Source organism: Cheilinus undulatus, linkage group 16 (genome assembly GCF_018320785.1).
Source record: "Cheilinus undulatus linkage group 16, ASM1832078v1, whole genome shotgun sequence".
In the NCBI taxonomy this organism is placed as follows: Eukaryota; Metazoa; Chordata; class Actinopteri; order Labriformes; family Labridae; genus Cheilinus; species Cheilinus undulatus.
The window spans coordinates 7,920,695-7,941,144 of record NC_054880.1 but is presented as its reverse complement, the minus strand read 5'-3'; the positions used below and the strand labels follow the sequence as shown (position 1 = coordinate 7,941,144).

Sequence of the window (20,450 nt, the reverse complement as noted above, 5' to 3'; positions counted from 1 at the left end):
AGGAAGAGGCCAAAACAAGGAGCAGTCTCTGAGTCCTGAAAAGCCTTGAACATGCTTTCAGTCCATTTCACAAAACGTGGAGCATCCTTTCACATGGCAGCACAATATATCGGCACCCCTGTATCTCTTGCCAATACACACCACTAATAATCTGACTTAATAAGAAATCTGAAATAAGATTGTTAAATCAAGAAATAAGTTAGTCGTTACAAGTTACACACTAAAAATAAGAAATTAACTTTTCATCGTCTGACACCTCTTAATCTAAGTTTTTAAATCTTCGTAGGCACCAAGGTTTAATTTGCAGTGAGGTTGTTTCTGTCTGTGTGAGAAGGCCTGCAACTATCCAACTAAGGGTGTGACACTAGTTTTCATTTCATTCAAATGTTTTGGTTCAAATCCAGCAGTCACTGCCACAACAATGTGCATTTTATCAAAAATCATTCACGGTTTTAAATAAAGTTACATTTAAAAAAATCTAAATATTGAAATGCAATGTACCAGCAAAGCATTTCCAGCATGTCCTTCCAGAGATGCACAGTGTCTCTGAAGAACGGTCTGTCAGAGTGGTTGTCAGAGATGTACAGTCTGCAGTCAGACCCCTCTTTAAAAATGCAATGTTCAAATTTCAGTTTAAAATCCAAAGATGCAAGATTTATTTCTTGTTTCCATTTCAATTGAATGATTGAAATCAGTGAGTAGGTCAATTAAACTATAATTTTGTAATTTTTGAAGGACCTTTCCAAGCCTTTTTTTTTAATAAAAAAGGAAACTAATACATCATCACAGCTGCTTTAGACTGAGTGGATCTTGTTTATAAGAGACTATTTATGTGGGAAATCACCTTTTTTAGAGAGGTGTTGTTGTGAAGCTTTGAGATGTAGGAATGTCTTGTATGAGGAAGTAAAAATAAAACAGTGATAAACAAACACACCCCAAAGCAGCAGAGCTTGGAACCAAAAGAACTCGTAGAATCAGTTCACAGCAGCTTTTAAAGCTGACATAACTTATCAGAACAACATGAAGATTTTATTTGTTTTGTTCCTTCTCTGTCGTGTTTCATCTACAGGTAAAACCACAAATCCTTCTGTTACTTCTTGGTAATTTCGTTGTTCAATTTATTAATGCATTTATAACTTGACTGATATTATGTGTGTTATTATATCATGGTGATATTGAAGTATGACTCTTGTTTTGTTCATACTAATGAAGTCTCATGATTTTAAATGGCTAGTGATGCTGTGTTCATTGAATTCCTGTCTCATATTCAGGCACATTCAAATAGGGTGACCAAATGTCCTGTTTTCCCCCAGACATGTCCGGTTTTCAGGTCCTGTCTTGGCCGTCCAGGCGTTTTTATACAATTGATGAAAATGTCTGGATTTTCATAGTTTTTCAATGGGCCACTAAATTGACTGGCAGAATAAAACATGTCGAGCAGAGATTAATATTTACTCCGTGTATTATGATTGTCGGGTGCCCGCAACAGAGGAACACGCGCAGGAGAAAGCAGAGGAAGTCCGCTGGTGCTGCATCTCTTCAGTAAGATCATTCATCAGTAGTGCCGTCTGGTGTTCAAACTGAAGCTTCTTCTGCCCTTATTTTGACAAGTTTCTTCAGTCACTTCCTGTCCACGCTCTCCCACACTCGTATTTTATGATGATCATTGCAATATCTGTATCTTTGTCTGTAAATGTGTTCTTTGACGTGCTGCTGTCTTGGCCAGGACACTCTTGTAGAGGAGATGTTTAATCTCAATGAGGCTTTCCTGGTTAAATAACTTTTAAATAGTAAAATAAATAAAATAAATACGCATCAACGGTCATCAGCGACCCTCACACACCAATCACATGTTGAGATATGTAATATCTAGTAAAACTTGTCCAAACATTAAGTTGAATTAACTTGAATTTTTCCAATTGTGGTCAAAAACAGAATAGAGACCCTTTTTTCCATTTTTTTTTTTCATTTTTAGTCAAAAATGAAAGCAATGGAAAAACTACATTTTCTCCCATTATATGAGTCTGGTTTCAACCAGGAAATGGATCTGCCAGAAAATACACTGACCTATAACACTCCCTTTCTACTATTTGTGTGATATGATGCAGGTATTTAAAAAAAAAAAAAATACATGCACAAATGTCCTGGGATTCTTTTCTTGAAAGCATGATTTAATGCTTGTGCTGAGAAGACAAAGTAACAGTTAAAGCTGGGAGCAAAGGTTATACATATAAATATGTTTTCCTGTCATGCAGGCAAATGTTATCCCGTCTCAACTTTTCTGGAATGTGTTGCAATAATTTCAGAGTCTGTAAAATAAGAATAAATAAGACAATACAGTTTATATATCTTCTTAATCAAGCGAAGGGTTGAAAATAATTTGCAAATCAATATATACTGTTTTTATTCCAGTTTTACATATCCCACCTTTGGGGTGGCTTTTGGGACGGCTGGAGGACTATAAGCCTTAAAATAAAATCATCTTTTCTCTTACAGTGAAACATTCCCTGACATATGTCTTCACTGCATCTTATGGAGTTGCAGAGTTTCCAGAGTTTGTGGGTGTAGGGATGCTTGATGGAGTTCAGTTTGGACACTGTAACAGCATAACCAATGCAGCAGTTCCCACACTTGACTGGATAAAAGAATTCTTCAAAGACAATCCACAACACCTGGAGAGGTATTCTGCAGAGTGTCTGGACGATCACTACTTTCTCAAAGCTCATATTGACATCATGATGCATCGCTTTAATCACAGTGGAGGTACTGTATGTTTTTATGTTCATGATCAATGCCAAGTGTTTATCACCAAGTGTTTTCACTCATCTCTGTTGTAGTGTTATTATCAAGAAGCTGTGAGACTAAACTGAAGTATCTGAGTTTTAAAACAGCACTGTAGACCAGTGGTTCTCAACTGATGGGTTAGGACCTAAAAGTTGGAGGAGCGCTTTTCAACAGGCTGCATTGAAAATTCTTTAAGAAATTTTGAATACATGCCTGTTTCTTTGATTTCTTGCATTTTTGTACCATGTTAGTCCCAAAGTGTGTGATTTTTCATCAGTGTTGGAGTTTCACTTTCCCTGTCCTTCTGTCTCTCAGGTGTGCACATTCTACAGAGGATGAGTGGCTGTGAGTGGGATGAAGAGACTGGAGAGATTGTTGGTTATATCCAGTACGGCTATGACAGGGAAGACTTCTTGGCATTGGACTTGAAGACACTGACGTGGGTTGCTCCAAACCCTAAGGCATTTATGACCAAACTCAGATGGGATGCTGAAAAGGCTAGATTACAAACCAATAAAGACTTCTTCATGCACATATGCCCCAAATGGCTGAAGAAGTATTTACAGTATGGAAGCAGCTCTCTGCAAAAAGGTGAATTACACAGCCAGATGTAGAGATGCATTCTGTTTTTCAAGATGATTTAAAGAAAATTATGTTATGCAAACACATGCATGTTTCCCTCCTTCAGTGCTTCCCTCAGTGTCTCTCCTCCAGAAGTCTCCCTCCTCTCCAATCAGCTGCTTCGCCACAGGTTTCTACCCTGACAGAGCTGTGATGTTCTGGAAGAAAGATGGAAAGGAGCTTTATGAGGGTGTGGACCATGGAGAGATCCTCCCAAACCATGATGACACCTTCCAGATGAGTGTGGACTTGAACATTTCATCAGTGAAACCTGAAGACTGGAAGAGGTACGAGTGTGTGTTTCAGCTCTCTGGAGTGGAGGAGGACATCGTCACCAGACTGGAAAAATCAGAGATCAGAAGCAACAATGGTAAGTCTGGTATCAGGGATAAATCTGGTCAGCTGTGACATTACCAACAGAGAGAGTTTGGCCAATCACTGGACAGAGACTTTCTGATGTCACCAAGCAACAGTATATGGTTCCTAAAGTGTCAACGGTGGTTAAGAATCCTAGGAAACACCTTTGGATCCCATGTTAAATGCCTATTTTTAAAGCCAAAATAGGCCACATGTGTTTACAGACTGGTCAAAAAACATTTCTTGCCTTTTGGCGCCAGTTTGACCTGGTAGGTAGAGCTGGCACTCATGTGAGGCTGTGGTCCTTGATGCATTGGTTGCATGGTTGATTCCTGGTCTTCCCACTGATTGGTGCATGTCTTCCCCTACTCTCTTGTGTAAAAGCCCAAGAAAATAATCTTAGGCAGGATCTTGGGTGTTTTATTTGAACTTACATAAAACCAAAGCTACTGAATGAGGCAGGGTGGAACCTTGTGACATAGGGCCAGTGTTAGTCATTTAGAGGCTCAGGACCAAGACCAGTTTGAGGCCCCTCCCCCTGTAGCTAAAAGCATAAATAATGAGTGGGAAAATAGAAAGCATCTCCTTGAAATTAACAGAGCCACAGAACTACAGTAAATGTCCAAAGGAGAGCTATGAATGCCAAAATATCCAACCATCATTTTTCAGCTTTTAAAAGCATCTCATAGCTCAAACTAATATTTTAACAACTCTTTAGACCACGTAGAAAGATATATGCTCATGATCAGTGACATGTCCTTTCTTTTTTTACTATACAGACATTTTTTTATGTGGCCCACCGCTTCCTATTTCACAGCCAATAATCCACCAATTCATGGCACCACTGATACTGTCCTCAGACACAGAGAGAAATATCAGTGGCAGGGAGAAATAAACTAGTTTTATTTGGAAAGCATGAACAGTCTGAAAGAAGTAAGAGAGAAGTTTTAAAACGACTTTTTTGGCTGACCGCTGAGGTCAGCCCTTCAGACAGCTCTGTCTGTGTCTGACAAACTGAGTGACTGACTGAGTGATGCTACTTTCAGAGTCATCCATACAGAGTTGGGTTTGCTTGTACTGTGAAGCTGTCGGTAGTGGCTGCCTCCACTGTGATAAATAGAACCGTACATACTGTACACAGTTAGGCTATGGGTGGGGTTTAGTTGTTCTGAAAGCCCTCTAATGGCTGCCTCCACTGCTGGAAATACCTCAGATATAGCTTTAGCATTACGTTCTTTTTACTAGAGCTGGACCACATCTCTGTATGAAATGAAAAAATTAAAATGAACCCTATAAGCTTTTCATGTTGGGAAAGATGTTTTCACTGTTCTGCCAACATGCTTTGGCATGAGTATGTGATAGTTAAAGGGGAAAGGGGTAGTTGTTGTGACACACACATATTTCCTGTTCAAGCACAGAATAAAGGGAGGATATTTTCTCCTCACCGTTCTGCCAACATTAGCACTGTGGTTGACTCCATGTGTGTGGGGAGGGGCATGTGTTTCTGTGTAGGCAATCATATGCCATTAAAGAAAATCAGGAGGGGAGGGGGATGACCTCAAGGCTTCATGCACCATTCAGTTTCCACAGAGAGGGAGAGAGGAGAAAATGGAGCTATATAAATTTGAGTCACCAGTAAAAATAAATTCAATAAGGATGCTACCAGGTTGTGTAGCGTAGCTTTTATACCAAAACATTATGTCAAATTTTGTCATTCTTTCAGTTTTATGCTTTATTATTTGTCCTCATGCTCCATTTAGAGTTTGATTTATTTATTTTGACAAATCAGTGTTATTTTTTATTAGCTTTCCCAGATGTATGTCAAATATATTCATGCAATGGATATGAGTCAATCCGGCATGTCTTTACGGCTTTATGTTTTAAACTTTTGGGAACCTTCAATTCTCAACCCACAGACGTAAGGAGCAGCACGATTACACCCTCGAAAAATCACTGCCAGAACACACAATTCAGTCAGGTATTTCAACATTCAACCCAGATAAATGCGCTCAGCCATATACTAGTTTTTCAACTGGCCTTGTTAGATATTAAACATCACAGTAATATTTTACTAAATGGGTTAATGGATATGTTTCCCAACATCTTTTCCATGAACTTACCCAAACATGTACACTTTTAAAACACCAAATCATAAATGTACTTTGACTGTTATTTAATGAAAAAGGAAAACCACCTGAAGGCTCAGGAAAGGGCGGGCAGAGGTCCTTCCAAAAAAAAAGGCAGGGAAAGAAAATAATAGGTCCTGATAAATGCTCTGTGACTCATAATAATTAATGAAGCCTTTAAAGGTGGGAATAAAAATGTCGGTTTGCACTGTGTGCATTACCTACAACCCTTGGTGTAGGCCCCTCCTGTCTTTCAATCCTAGTGACGTTCCTGGACTACATACATGTTTTATTCTGATGAGGAAATGTTTGGCCTTTGCTCTTAACATTTATTGCCTTGACCTCCAGAACCACACAGCATGGTGCAACTGGTTGCTTGTGAATTAGGGGTGGATATGAGTTCCCAATGTGGCTAATCATTTTTGAGTAAAGTTTCATTACATGCGCAAAAAAGCATGTTTATTTAGATAAGCTTACTAATAGTGAAACCAGTGATCAGAGATATGCTCCCATTAAGCCTAGTGAAGGAGAAAGCTTCTGCAAGCTAATGACATTTGTTGATTTCAACTGTATCCTTAAAGTGACTGTTAGCACACATAATGTGGTGAGAGCAGACATCAGTCAGCGGTGTTTTAGGCTGGTATCTGGTATACCTAGCTGCTAATCATCACATTCAAGATTTTCTACAGGACTGAAGACGTGACCAGTTAAAACTCTGATCTGTTTCCATGGTTAAATGTGAGAGGATATGGTGGTATAGCAGGAGTCTTGCACTAGAATTAATGAAAGAAAAACATTGGTATCAGCTACATCATCATTTTAAGCATCATTATCAGTATCAGCCCTTATTTCCACAATCACTACATCTCTAGTATAAGCTCCAAGTGTGGATGTTCTGTTTTGGTTTCAGGCTCTACCTCTGGCTTTCCTGTTGCTCTTGTTGCTGGAGTTGCTTCAGGCCTGCTGCTCCTGTTTTTGTGCATCGCTGGACTCTGGAAGTTGAGAAAGAACAACAGTGGTGAGGAGCATTTATTTTAGCAGCAAGATTTCAAAATACAAACTTGTAAAACCCTTAAATTTTGTAAATTATCTGTGGTATTTCTTTAAATTAATAAATCATTTGTCATTTGTGCTAGTGAAACCTAAACATTTTTTTCCTCTGTGAAATTTGAATTGTAATGTTCAACTTTTTCATTTCTTATTTCAGATTTCCAGCCTGCCAACAGTAAGTAACAGTCTGTTTGACATGCAGCCTAAATGCACCATGCTGATACCAGTGTAGGTAAAATGCAATGTAGGGTAGCAATACTATAAACACTAACTTAGTTTCATGATTACCACCAAAAATTGCTTCAATAAAGTGTCACATTACATACTGAAAAAAGTCACGTGTTACAGCAGCATAACTAGAAATGACACTTCTTCGCTTCTTGCACATATCTTTGTTATTGTTATTGTTGTCCATTCAGTGTGTAACTAACTGAATATCTACCTTTGACTGTACTGACTCCACCACCACTGCAGAGCCTTGTTTATAGCCATAATCTGTAAACCTGCAGCCTAACAGCATACATGACAGCTTTTACAGCTAACTATGGCAATGAACTAGAAAAAGAAAACAAAAGAAAAACAAACTGAGTATGTGCTGCAGGGATATTTTAGCCACTGAAAACAGAGGGAAATACAGCATTTGTTTCTCCATGAAATACTCACAGATGACTGTTTAACTCTTTGTTTTATGTGCTGCTTGTCTTATAGGGGAACAATGCACACCAGAGGAGAGAACTGAACTGAACTGAATCGAGTGAGGAGTCAGAACAATTTTCAAGATTGAACGGTCTATTAGAAATAAAATCTCAGAACAAGCCATGCTACGTTCCTGAAAAAAAAAAATCTTTTCTCCAAGTATTAACACAGAAGAAAAGTCTAATTCAAGGAGTGGAACAAGCTGAGATGACACCTAAAAGAAAGCTGGTACATCTAACTTTTAGATGTAGTTATACATATATTTGTACAGAAATCATTTAATGGTGTTTAATTTAATCATCTTGGTAAAACAAGGGTCAGATTATGTTTATGCTTCTCACCCAAAAGCATGGTTTTAGTGAGTAGAATAATGTATATCAGTTTTTTTATTGCTGTTATTATGGTTGTTCTTGATGTATTTGTTAAATGTGATTGCTGTTTTCTTTCCCTTACATGGACTGATTAAGAAGTGGATTTCTCCAAACAGGGATTCATTAAATTCAACTGACCTTAATCCAGATAATATTTGAGACTCCACTACCTATGAACAAATTAACTAATCATGTAAACATCATGTCTGTTGTTGTTTTTGGTTGATTGTTTTTTAACCCCATAAAATCCTGAGGACTCCCAGCAGGCCAGCAGAGTTTTTTTGCAACTGTTCAGTTATTTACAAAATGTAAATATAACATGTTATACCCCAACAGAAAGCTCTGATTTTCAGGATTTTGATCAAAACACACTCGCAATACTATGTAGGAAAATGTCTGGCAATGTCAGTTCTTTTTGGAGTCTACAGTTTAAAATATTTTTCCTCATAAAACAGTGTAAAATCCTCATTTTCTGCTCTATTGTTATCAACTTTGAACCTGAACTAGCCAAGTCAGTTGAAGTTGTTTGGGTGTTAAATGTGGCTCTGTTATTTGGAGGCTGTGTGTCCACAAAGTTAGCTAAAACTGTTGAAGTGTTTTTTGTGAGCTGTCTTACAAAATGTCCCTTGTGTCATGTTTTATTTTGTTTTTGTAAGTATCCAAGGATAAAGAGGAAGTTAAGCTATTGCGTGGATTTCAGCATCTTTACACATGGAACTATGCCAACGTGTCAGAGGAGTTCAATGAACCTTTGACCTCTTCATCGCGTATCTGATGTGCAATGATGAGCGTGTTTGTCTGTTAATGCTGCTATTATAGTTTTTCTCAGTTGCTTTGGTACATTTCTCAGATCAGAATTGAAATTCTCAAATCTACTTGTTCAGTCTTTACATCCCTGTGTCACTTGTGCACATCAAAAAAGCAGTTTCTTCTCACTTTGGTACATCCATGCAAATGATTCTGTACAATTCTCTGCTGTTTCCTACATTATCAGTTGCTTATGTCATGTTGATCAAAATGTATTATAATGGGTCTCTGTTGAATATTCTCACCCCCCACAACATTTAGGCATTAGTTCATCGCATAAGTCCTTACATGCAAAATGGTTGAACATGTTGTCATAATATGTCATGTATATTTCTATACATTTCCATTAGACTGTTTTTCCTAAATCGGTCCTGAATTAGTAAATTGCGCCCAGGGGAATCTTGACTTTCTCTAATGAAGGGAAATGTGTGAGGCATTAGATTAACCAATGATCAAGGAATTTGATTGAGGAGAATTTGATGATTGAGGAATTTTCTCAGCATGGAGATGGAAAGTGTATGATCCCCAGTCAAACACACAGATGACCCTTCTGGCTGCCATGGATGCAGCGTGTGATGACATCACAGCAGATACCTGCAGAGGCTGGATAAGACACTCTAAAAGATTCTTTCCAAGCTGCATCGCAAGTGAAGATATTTGTTGTGATGTGGATGAGAATTTGTGGCCCGACAGACAGGAACGTCAGGAGGAGTAGGAAGACTACACTGTAATTCCTACAGCACTACATGTACAGCTTTCCCTAAGAAGACTGTCCTATGTTCACATTTCTACTTTTGTTCTTTTTTTGTTGTTGTTGTTGTTTCTTGTGCTATGCAGTGCTGTCTTTTCCTTTCTGTATTGCAATGACATCATCTGTCAACAAATTACAGAAGAAACAGGAAAAGCGTAAATGTGAATCTTGTCCAGTCTCTTGCAATCACTCTCCCACACACACTAAGGTGTAACTTACAATTTACAGTAACTGTCATCAAAACTTAAGCCATAGTTTACATCAGATCATTCCTCCAGAGTACACTGTTATATTGATAACATGACTCAGCAATCTGACTGTCTTATCCATACACAATGATACACAAGGACTTGTTATTCTGATGGCACTGATGTGTTCATTGACACAGATATTTACTTTTGAGAGATGAACTAAGGATTTTGAGCAGGAGACTGGCTTTTGCAGGTAATCCATGGTCTTTTGCTATTTGTACGAATTGTTTTGAGAAATGCACTTACTGTTTTGCAAAGGTTGAGGATGATTCGAGAAGCGTACCAAAGTGACTGAGAAAAACTGTAAAAACCAGACTGGGAACAGGTTCTGCTACCTGTATCCTGTTTGTGCATGTTTTAACCCATTTTTGCCCATTTTTTGAACTGCTTTTTTGCTCTTATTTTGCCATTTTTTTTTTACCCATTTCTGCATCACATTTTAAAACTTTTTGCCTGTTTTAGCCTCCATTTGTCATTTTTTGCCATGCTTTTTGCACATTTTTGCTTTATGCCACCCTTTGGCTCTTTTTATGTTCTTTTTTTGCCTTTGTTCTTTTTGAGTTTTTGACACATTTACCCTATTTATGCCACTCTCTTGACCTTTTCACTGCTTTTTGCTCATTTTTGAATTCCCCTGCCCTTTATTGACACTTTTCAAGCATTTTTCACACTTTTTTGTTGCCTTTTGCTTTTGCAAACGTTGATCCATTTTTCCCTTTTTTTTTTTTACTGTTTTAGCCTTTTTCCCCACCTTTTTGCCATTTATTGCCACTTTTATACCCATGTTTGACATTGTTGCCACTGTTTAGCTACCCTTCTTTCAAATTTTTGCACATTTTGAATTAGTGCTGCGTGACAACCAGAGATCAAACATCAGCATCCTGAAGATCCTGATCCTGCACTTTAGGTGTCTTCTGGCTAAAGTGCATGAGCTGGAGCGCAGGAACAAGGTCCTGGAGAAGCAGCTGCAGCAGCCTCTGGAAGAGAACTGTGGAGGGGAGGGACACCAGAAGCCACAGACCAAAGAGATGGGGGTCCAGACTGGATTTATTGGCCCGATCCCACCTAGATCTAGTCTCATCTGGCTCCACAACGCCAACAACTCAGTCTACCCTCCTGGAGGTATAAGCAGTTTTTCCAAAACCAACTGGAAAGCTGTCCAAAACCATCCAGGATGCTCAGACTGGTTACTTCAGGCACACTTGTTCAATAACTTGTTAACACAAATAGCTAATCAGCCAATCACATGGCAGCAACTCAATACATTTAGGCATGTAGACACACCTTTGGGGTGTGGTGGAACAGGAGATTCACATCATGGATGTGCAGCCGACAAATCTGCAGCAACTGTGTGATGCTATCATGTCAATATGGACCAAAATCTCAGAGGAGTGTTTCCAACACCTTGTTAAAACTATGCCACGAAAAATAAGGCAGTTCTGAAAGCAAGAGGGGTCCAACCTGCTACCAGCAAGGTGTACCTAATAAAGTGGCCAGTGAGTGTGTATATATATATTTTTAGCCTGCTGACATGGAATAAAAGATGATGCTTTGAGTTTGCTGACCTGTTTCTCTCTCTTGTCCCCTGCACCAATGACTAAAACCTAAGTTTTGTCTGGGTTGAGCTGTAAAAAATGATCTGCCATCCATGATTTAATGTCTAAAATACAGTTAAAAAAGGCATCAAATAGAGGTCACATGTAAAGGTTAAAGAGACTAGGGCCTAAAATTGAGCCTTGGGGGAACACTGGATCTCATTTCATAAAATGTAGATGAGCGATCCCCAAGATTCACAGAAAACTTTCTGTCAGTATGACAGGATTCAAACCAGTTAAAAACAGTGCAAGAGGTGTCAATAACATTACAAAGTCTATTTTAAAGGATGTTGTGGTCCACCGTATCAAAAGCTGCACTCAGATCCAACAAAACTAAAACAGAGGGCAATTTATGATCCATCTATCACAAAAGCCTGCTATTCATGAAACTACTTTCTATTTAAACATAAATGACTAAACTGCTAAAGACCATTAATCTATGAAGTGGGGACATGATTTATTTATAGAAGAGGAAGGAAATCAAGGCTGGATGTAACCATGGTTACGACTGTGAGATTTACCAATAAGAAGTCATTTTATGTTCAGTACTCTGTAAGCAATATAAGCATTTTTGTGACTTTGATTTAAAATCTCCACATGATTTCATTTTGATTATAATTTTGCCACTGAATGAGAAGCTCTATGATTGTCATAATGACAATCTACAGCATGTATAAGTTTACTGTGATGTTTATGTAATCAGTTACATACAAATTTGGTTACAAATCTTTTCTGTTAACTTAATTTAGTTTCACACAGCTATGATGGGTTTTTTTTCATACAGGGCAAAGGGGGACAAGGAAAACAACCAGGGGAGAGCCAAGGAGAGATGATACTTCCACAAGCCTCAGTCCAGCCTCATCAGCTGTATGTCTTCACTCTGACCTCCTCAGAGGACAAGCCTTTACTCAAAAGCCTGGTTCCTTTAGAGGACAAACCTTTACTCAGAAGCCTGGTTCCTTTAAAGGACAAGCCTTTACTCAGAAGCCTGGTTCCTTCCTTGTGAAGGTTGTTGTCCCTGCAGAAGACACCCATTGCAATTCAAATTTTTCACAGTATTGTAAAAATCCTGCTCTGTCTTCCTTAATCTGGAAATATTTGACTAATGTGATTGGAGCAACAATGTTTGAAAGGAATGAACCTCATTTTTTATTATTTGGTATTTTTCTTTCTCTCATCCAGGCACCCCTACATCCTAACCACTCCACTGTCATTATTTAAGAAATACATGCAAATAGAAATGACTCACTCAAAGTTTGGGGTTGGTGTACATGTTTTGTTTAGTGTCTGCTGCAAGATGTATTTATATCACAATCACAAAATATGCACAGCATGTAGATTCACTAATCTGTAATATATTTAGATGAGCAGACTACACTATATGATATTATCAGCACTACATTAAGGTTTGAATATTCCTTATAACATGCATTTGACTCATAAACACAATAATACCACATTACATCATATATCTTCAGTTACAAACATGATTCTTTGTGTTTTTAACGTATGTAGCCTAATGAATTTATTTCAATTAGAATAAGATTCTGTTTCTACAGACTGCATTAATTTAACTGTAAAAGTAATATAACATGAACTTTAATCAATAGTATGTGTTGGTTGTTCTTTAAAGGGTTGTTCTGGTGTGTTTGTGTCTTCATCTTTATATGGGACACCTCTTTCTGCAGAGGTAGGACGTGAAGGTCTCCCTGATCCAGATGGATCTCTTTATTAAGTTGTGACAGCAAGTGAAGACCCTTCTGAACCTGCAGCAGAGGAGACATTAACTTTAACTGATAGTGACAAATAGACAAGATGTTGATAGTAGTTTGTATGGATCAATAGACTACAGTATATTTGGTGATTATAGTGCACATACAATACAAATAGGCCTGATTTATCCAAACTCCATTAAAAATGAATAAATGAAATAGAATAGATAGAATAGTAGGCTAATCTTCCAACATTTTTTTGTCAACAGAGTAATTTCGGCATCATTGTGATTCATTTTCGTTGTATTTTAATGTCATTGTGCCTGTAAGATGCTATGATTGTCTCTCTGAGGGTCAGTAAAACTTCAACCCACCGGTAACAGACGGACAGGTGTCCCGCAGCAGGATGGAGCTGTGCGCATTGGTCTGCTCCACAGGAGTCTAATCCGGAGAAAACGTCACACACTCTGACCTTGCACACTGAATCAGGTCCGTTTGGCCTTGACTGTGAAAATTTGTAGAATGTGGCAAATAGTTTCATCCTGTGAGCCTCTGTGTCTCTGTCACTCCTTTAAAATCCCGCTGGATCCATCCTGACACAGAGCTTCATACAACACACGCTCATGCGTCATAGCGCAAAGACAAGCTGGAGAGATGGAGAACAACTTTTTAATTCTGTTTCTGTTATGACCCGTCAGCAGGCTACAAAAATATGCCTTCATCTGTTATATTTTCATGGCTGATATCCACATAATACACGGGAAAACTATGGAGGATAAAGTGAAGTTTCAGTAAAAAGGGGGGGGGGGGCGAGCGAGAGAGCATAAAGCAACAGGCGCTGATCTGAATCATCATTCACCCATCTCTCTGTTATACTTCCATGGTTGTTATCCACATGATCAATGAACAAACTCTGGTGTAAAGTGAGGTTTCAGTGGTGAGCACGCGAGGTGGAAGCAGCAGGAACTTTGATTTTGATTTTATAAGCTTTTAACATGTTTGATGTTTGAAGGTGAATCAGAAAACAAATCAAATATAAATTTTATACTGATTCACTCTTTATTATTGATTTTATTAAATATATTCTCAATATTTCACTGTAAATGCTTATTTCAAGCTCTTTAAAATCCCAGCCCATCAGTTCACGAGCCTTTTAAAACTTCTGATGTTTACTGCAGGTTTCTCTTCATGCAGGGGTTTTCTGATCCCTGTAAATGCCACATCTGTTAATTTATGGAGACACAATCAGCTGTTTCTGCCTCCTGACAGCTGATTGATGATCAGCCAGCACCAGCATCATAAACTGACGTCGCTTCAAGTGATGCTGCAGAGGTGAGGACGTCCCATGGACCGTTAATCGTCGGTCTTATGGCTTCAGCCTTCCCTGTCGATTCCTCGGTCTCTCCATGAGTCTTTGGTGGGCGGAACTAAGACTCAAGGGAAAGACTCAAGCCTTATAATAAGAGAAGTGAGACGCACCCTCCCTGTGACTGAGTTTAGTTGGTCAAAGTTGAAGAAGCCACGGGTCAGAATGAAAACTGTGATGTTTTTGACTCTCCTGGGATTATTCCTACATGACACAGCGGCAGGTGAGTTCACATTCAATCAAGTCCATTCATCGTAGAGACAGAAATGTTTCATGTCTTTATAAATGGAACATTTGTACGGAGCCCGGGAGGTGACATAAACGTGTTTTTTTTTTTTTTTTTTTAATATGCACGTGCGTATTAAAAACCTACCGGGCTCCGTACATTTGAGCTACATTTAATATCATTTGATGTTTAGTTTCAGGACTTAAAGAAGATTGTTGGATTGTTCAAAGTGAACATTTGATTTCAAGTCATTAAATCCTGACTGTTTGTGTCATTCCACCTCGTAGTTAGAAGAGTCTTTGACGGGCTCTAAAAAGTGTATTTTTCTTTTCTTTTCCAAAGACAACCCAAGTAATGAGCCTGTTTCTGTCCAGTTCATATTATTAGGAGCATTAATGTCAAAATCAGAGCAGAACTACAGTGTAGGCCTACATAGCAGACATGTTTAGATATATGAGGAGATATGGAGGGAATGCTTTCAAATAAAGCTTTTCTGCTCCCAAACTTTGAATAGAGCATTTAGATTAGTCCTGTACGTCGTTAATGACAGTTTAATTTATTGATTTTGATCCTGATAGTTATTTAGATGTATGCAAATCCTTCTTTTTTGGTTCGATTTGTCTATATAAAATGTATATATTATTTAATATATAATAAATATATAAATGTCAATGACCGTCCTCTTCAAACTGCTGGGATACCTTCAAGTCAACTTAATTATTAAGCACATTGTGAACAACCACAACTGACCAAAGCCTCTAGGCCTCCCTAGTAGAATAATCTAGTTGGCAAATAAGTTATAACCTGCAGGAAGAGGTTCAAACAGCGTTATAAAAATGATACGTAAAAGGCTTACAGCGAAGTGAGACTAGGTTAAAACCCTGTATATGGCTGACTGCAACTATCTGGGATGCCTGTAGAAATGCCAGACTGAATTGTGTGTTCTGGTGATGTTTTTTTTTTTTTTTTGTGGGGGCGGGGGCAAGATGGAGTGACCGTATTTTCAGTCCTCCAAGTAGGGACACTTACATTTTATCACAAACCCACATTTATGGGATCATGATATGTGTATTTTTTTTCTGTCAGCACTCTTTTTGACACCATAGTGCCTTAGCAGATGTAATAGCATTGTCCAAGATCAACTAAAACTTAAAATAATTAATCAAATAATTAAACAATACAAAAGCGTTGTGGTTTGGTTGTGGTTGAAGTTCGAATTATTCCACTAAAAGTGGAATACTTAAAAAAAAGGTTATTTTTTATAATATATTTCAAGAAGGGAAACATTTATATAGACCTATTCCAGATTAATTAGATATAAAATTAGATATTTTAAGCTTGTTTTGTCTGTGTAAATCTTAATATTACCAGTTACTGTATTTTACAGCAAACAGCTCGTTATTTCAAAATAAGAAATCCAAAATCCAGACACAAGTGTTTCCTCAACTACCATTTCAAAAAAGGAAAGAAAAAGATGGGAAAAAAACATTCCCTGAAGGCTCTCATTCAGATCATTATTAAAAGAGAATCACAAAAACAATTAAAAAATGAACAGTTTCTTATCTTTCATCTCCTGGTTTCCGTTAACCTTGCTACTCAGATGGATTTGCCATGCCTGTCATCAGGGCAAATCCATCTCGAAAAGTTCCAGTCCACATTTTTGCCTAATGAAAACTGCTTTGACCAATCAGTGTCATTTAAGGAGAATGAGGCGGGAGCTACAGGCGAGTTTTAGTTGTACTGGAGCCGTTAGCAATGGCTACCACCAGTGTAGTGATTAGCTTGTATGCACCTGTAGTATAGCAGCAGTTATCCCAGAGCTGGACCATGTTTCTGTATGAAATAAAGAGTAAGGACAACACTCACAGCTTTTCATGATGGAAAACATGTTTTCTGCTCACTGTGAACTTAAAACTAAAATCATCTTTTCTCTTACAGTGAAACATTCCCTCACATTTGTCCTCACTGCATCTTATGGAGTTCCAGAGTTTCCAGAGTTTGTGGGAGTAGGGATGGTTGATGGAGTTCAGTCTGGATACTGTAACAGCCCAACCAATGCAGTAGTTCCCACACGTGAATGGATGAAAGAATTCTTCAGAGACAATCCACAATACCTGGAGTTTCTTTCTGCAATGTGTCTGAACTATCACTACCATTTGAAAGTTCATATTAACATCATAATGCATCACTTAAACCAAAGTGGAGGTACTGTATGTTTTTATGTTCATGATCAATGCCAAGTGTTTATCACCAAGTGTTTTCACATATCTCTGTTGTAGAGTTACTATCAAGAATCTATGAGACTAAACTAAATTATCTGAATTTTAAAACAGCACTGTAGACCAGTGGTTCTCAACAAATGGGTCAGGACCTAAAAGTGGGCCATGGAGCCCTTTTCAGTGGGTTGCATTAAAAAGTGTATAAGAAATTTCTAAACATCCTTGTCTGTTTGATTTCTCACATTTTGCAATGTGTTAAGCCCAAAGTGTGTGATTTTTCATTAGTGTTGGAATTTCACTTTCCCTGTCCCTCTGTCTCTCAGGTGTGCACATTCTACAGAAGATGAGTGGCTGTGAGTGGGATGAAGAGACTGGAGAGACTGCTGGTTATAACCAGTATGGTTATGACGGGGAAGACTTCTTGACATTGGACTTTGAGGCACTGACGTGGGTTGCTCTGAACCCTAAGGCAATTATGACCAAACTAAGATGGGATACTGACAAGGCTTATTTACAAAGCGATAAAGTCTTCTACATACACAACTGCCCCAGATGGCTGAAGAGTTATATACAGCAGGCTAGCATCTCTCTGCCGAAAACAGGTACAATTACACAACAAGATGTACAGATGTATTCTGTTTTTCAAGATGGTTCAAAAGAAAATGAATTTATACAAACACATACACATTTTTTCTTTGAGGAGACCTCTTCTTTTTCTGTTTCCCTCCTTCAGTGCTTCCCTCAGTGTCTCTCCTCCAGAAGTCTCCCTCCTCTCCAGTCAGCTGCTTCGCCACAGGTTTCTACCCTGACAGAGCTGTGATGTTCTGGAGGAAAGATGGAGAGGAGCTTTATGAGGGCGTGGACCATGGAGAGATCCTCCCAAACAATGATGACACCTTCCAGATGAGTGTGGACCTGAACATTTCCTCAGTGAAACCAGAAGACTGGGAGAAGTACGAGTGTGTGTTTCAGCTCTCTGGAGTGGAGGAGGACATCGTCACCAGACTGGACAAATCAGAGATCAGAAGCAACAATGGTAAGTCTGGTATCAGGGATAAATCTGGTCAGATGTTGCATTACCAACAAATAGAGCTTAGCCAGTCACTGGTCAGAGACTTTCTAAAGTCACATGAAGATGTGCAATAAAAAAACAAAGCCAGTTTGTAAAGTGTCAATGGTGGCTCAATGGTGGTGCTACATTTCAATGTATGAGAAGTGCTATACAAATAAAGTTTGATTGATTGATTGATTGATTTGGAGGCCCAGGGCAAAGACCAGTATGTGGCCTCTCCCCCTTTGGCTAGGGTTAGGGTAACTTTTAAGTAAACAGAGTTACAAACACACAGAAATTGCCCAAATGCAAGCTATGAATACCAAAATATACAACCATAATGTATCATCTCTTATCTCAAAGCTTAAACTAATATATCTATTATAACTGTACTGGTCTGGTCATAACAGTGAATAAACTCACAGTGTCTGAAGAAACCTTTTTTATGGTTCCAGGTTCTCCTCCTTGGTTTCCTGTTGTTATTGGAGTTGTTCCAGGACTGCTGCTCCTGTCAGTCTCCATCGCTGGATTCATCATGTGGAGAAAAAAGAAAAATGGTGAGGGATCCTTTCTAGCAGCTTCTGGTTTAAAGACAATAATCTGTCTCAGTCTTTATGTTCTGATAAATAAGTTGATTAGTGATCATGAGGCCAGCATTCCTTGTTTTGTCTTCCTACCATAAATCATGATGTTAGTCAGTTTTAACTTTGTGATTTATCATTTTAATTTTAGGGTTCCAGGCTGTTCAACGTCTACATGATTAACATAATCAGAGCTACCCAGAAACTCTGTTCACCCTTTAATAAAGAGTTCAACTTCTGTTGTTTCTGTTCTAAATTAATGGGAGTTTACTGCAATTGTGTTGAAAATAATCATTTCCACAATGCATTGATCCAGATGCGGCTGTATTTATGCAGATGGATGCTCATTGTCCTCCCTGGACCAGCAGTTTCTTTATTCCACATTATTAGAATAATTTACAAAACTGCTGTGTTTAAGAATCATGCTATACATCACTATAAAGCTCTGATTCTTGTGATTCTGACCATTTTAAGATCTAACTAATGCTGCAGCCACAATCTCTGCATCCATCACATCTCTGACATCATAATCTAGATGACTTTACATTTAAACAAAGCTGTTTACAATAAATGATGCATGTTGACTCAGTATTCAATAAGCTCTTTAAAGTGCAGTAGGCTGCATATGTTTCTGCTTAAACTGACTGTAACTGAAGCTGAATTTGATAGAAGTTTAAGGTTTCAACCTCAAATTTGCATGTCAAAATGTATAAACAACTTAAGGCTGATAATTGTTAATTAGCAGGCAAATGAACATGTGTATCTATGTGTATAATGATGATACCAGTAAGAGTAAAATGCCTCTTTATTGCTGCTTGTCTCCACAGGGGAACGGGAAGAACCAGAGATAGAGCTAAGCTCCAACATGTGAGAAGTCAGCACAGCTGTCAAGGAAAGTCAATTTGTAAATGAAGTCTGAGCATAACCAGTGCTGTAATCACGTAAAACTTTTCTTCAGACATTAATACTACACAGAAAATAGAAAAGTCAAATTCAGGGAGTGGAATGATCTGAGATGACACCAAAAAACACAAATAGAAGCACCATCTTTAGAGACAGTGTAATAAAATGTTGAATTTTGGAAATTCCTTTTTTTAGGGTTTAGGGTAAATTCTAGATGACAACACACACAACCATACAATATGTAAGTTTTCCTAAACACTTTTATTGTACTTAGCCTTTTGAGCTCACATTATTGTGAAGTATTTCCACTAGAGAGCGTTAACAAATCTACATCAAAGTTCCTCTGTTTGCGGTCAGTCTTATGTTCACCTGTTCATTTCCCCCTCACATTAAACAGCTAACAGGTGTGTTATTGTGCTAGACCTCAACAGGTTACTGATAAAACGCTGCTCTTAAAGCAGCGATGTCAAACTCAATCACAGCAGGAGCAGGATTCTAAATTAAGGTCTAACCTGAGGGCCTAACAGAGACAACGTTTAACCATAAACTGTCAACTCATTTTCACTGGTAATGAGAAAAATGAGGTTGAGATTTTAAAAAAAAAAGTTTTAACATCTAAAGGCTTGACATTGCATGTTTAAGAGATAAAAATATGAGATTAATGAAAAATTATGTGCAAGAATGTCAATACAGATTGTGAGTCTAAAAGTCAAAGTAAGGAGCTGAAAGGTCAAAAGGATTAAGAATGATGAACAGGTCAAAATATGAGATAAAATGTCACATTTATTAGTGGAAAAGGTCAAAACATAGAATTAATAGTCAGAATAATGTTATTAATCCTTTACCTACAGACACAGCGCTGGCACTGTGTTTTAAATGTTGGAGTATTATTACCGTAACTCTGTCAAAGTTTCTCTGATCAGAAACATTACAACAGTGTTGGAAAGCTGAGAACTGTGGGCATGAGCACATATATGGTTCAT

The 20,450-nt window shown here is 38.1% G+C and overlaps 2 protein-coding genes across 2 annotated transcripts; both read left to right on the top strand.

Annotated features, from left to right (window-relative positions):
- The first annotated feature begins 1,014 nt into the window (after positions 1-1,014).
- LOC121523507 (major histocompatibility complex class I-related gene protein-like) lies at positions 1,015-12,608 on the top strand. The gene is made up of 8 exons (XM_041808425.1): positions 1,015-1,069; positions 2,497-2,763; positions 3,100-3,375; positions 3,473-3,775; positions 6,799-6,906; positions 7,096-7,113; positions 10,661-10,936; positions 12,592-12,608. The coding sequence occupies exons 1-8, from the start codon at positions 1,021-1,023 to the stop codon at positions 12,606-12,608; spliced, it is 1,314 nt and encodes a 437-aa protein (XP_041664359.1). The 5' UTR covers positions 1,015-1,020.
- A 1,988-nt stretch (positions 12,609-14,596) lies between these two features.
- On the top strand, positions 14,597-20,450 carry LOC121524555 (major histocompatibility complex class I-related gene protein-like). The gene is made up of 6 exons (XM_041810000.1): positions 14,597-14,710; positions 16,652-16,918; positions 17,256-17,534; positions 17,666-17,968; positions 18,439-18,540; positions 19,392-20,450. The coding sequence occupies exons 1-6, from the start codon at positions 14,653-14,655 to the stop codon at positions 19,433-19,435; spliced, it is 1,053 nt and encodes a 350-aa protein (XP_041665934.1). The 5' UTR covers positions 14,597-14,652; the 3' UTR covers positions 19,436-20,450.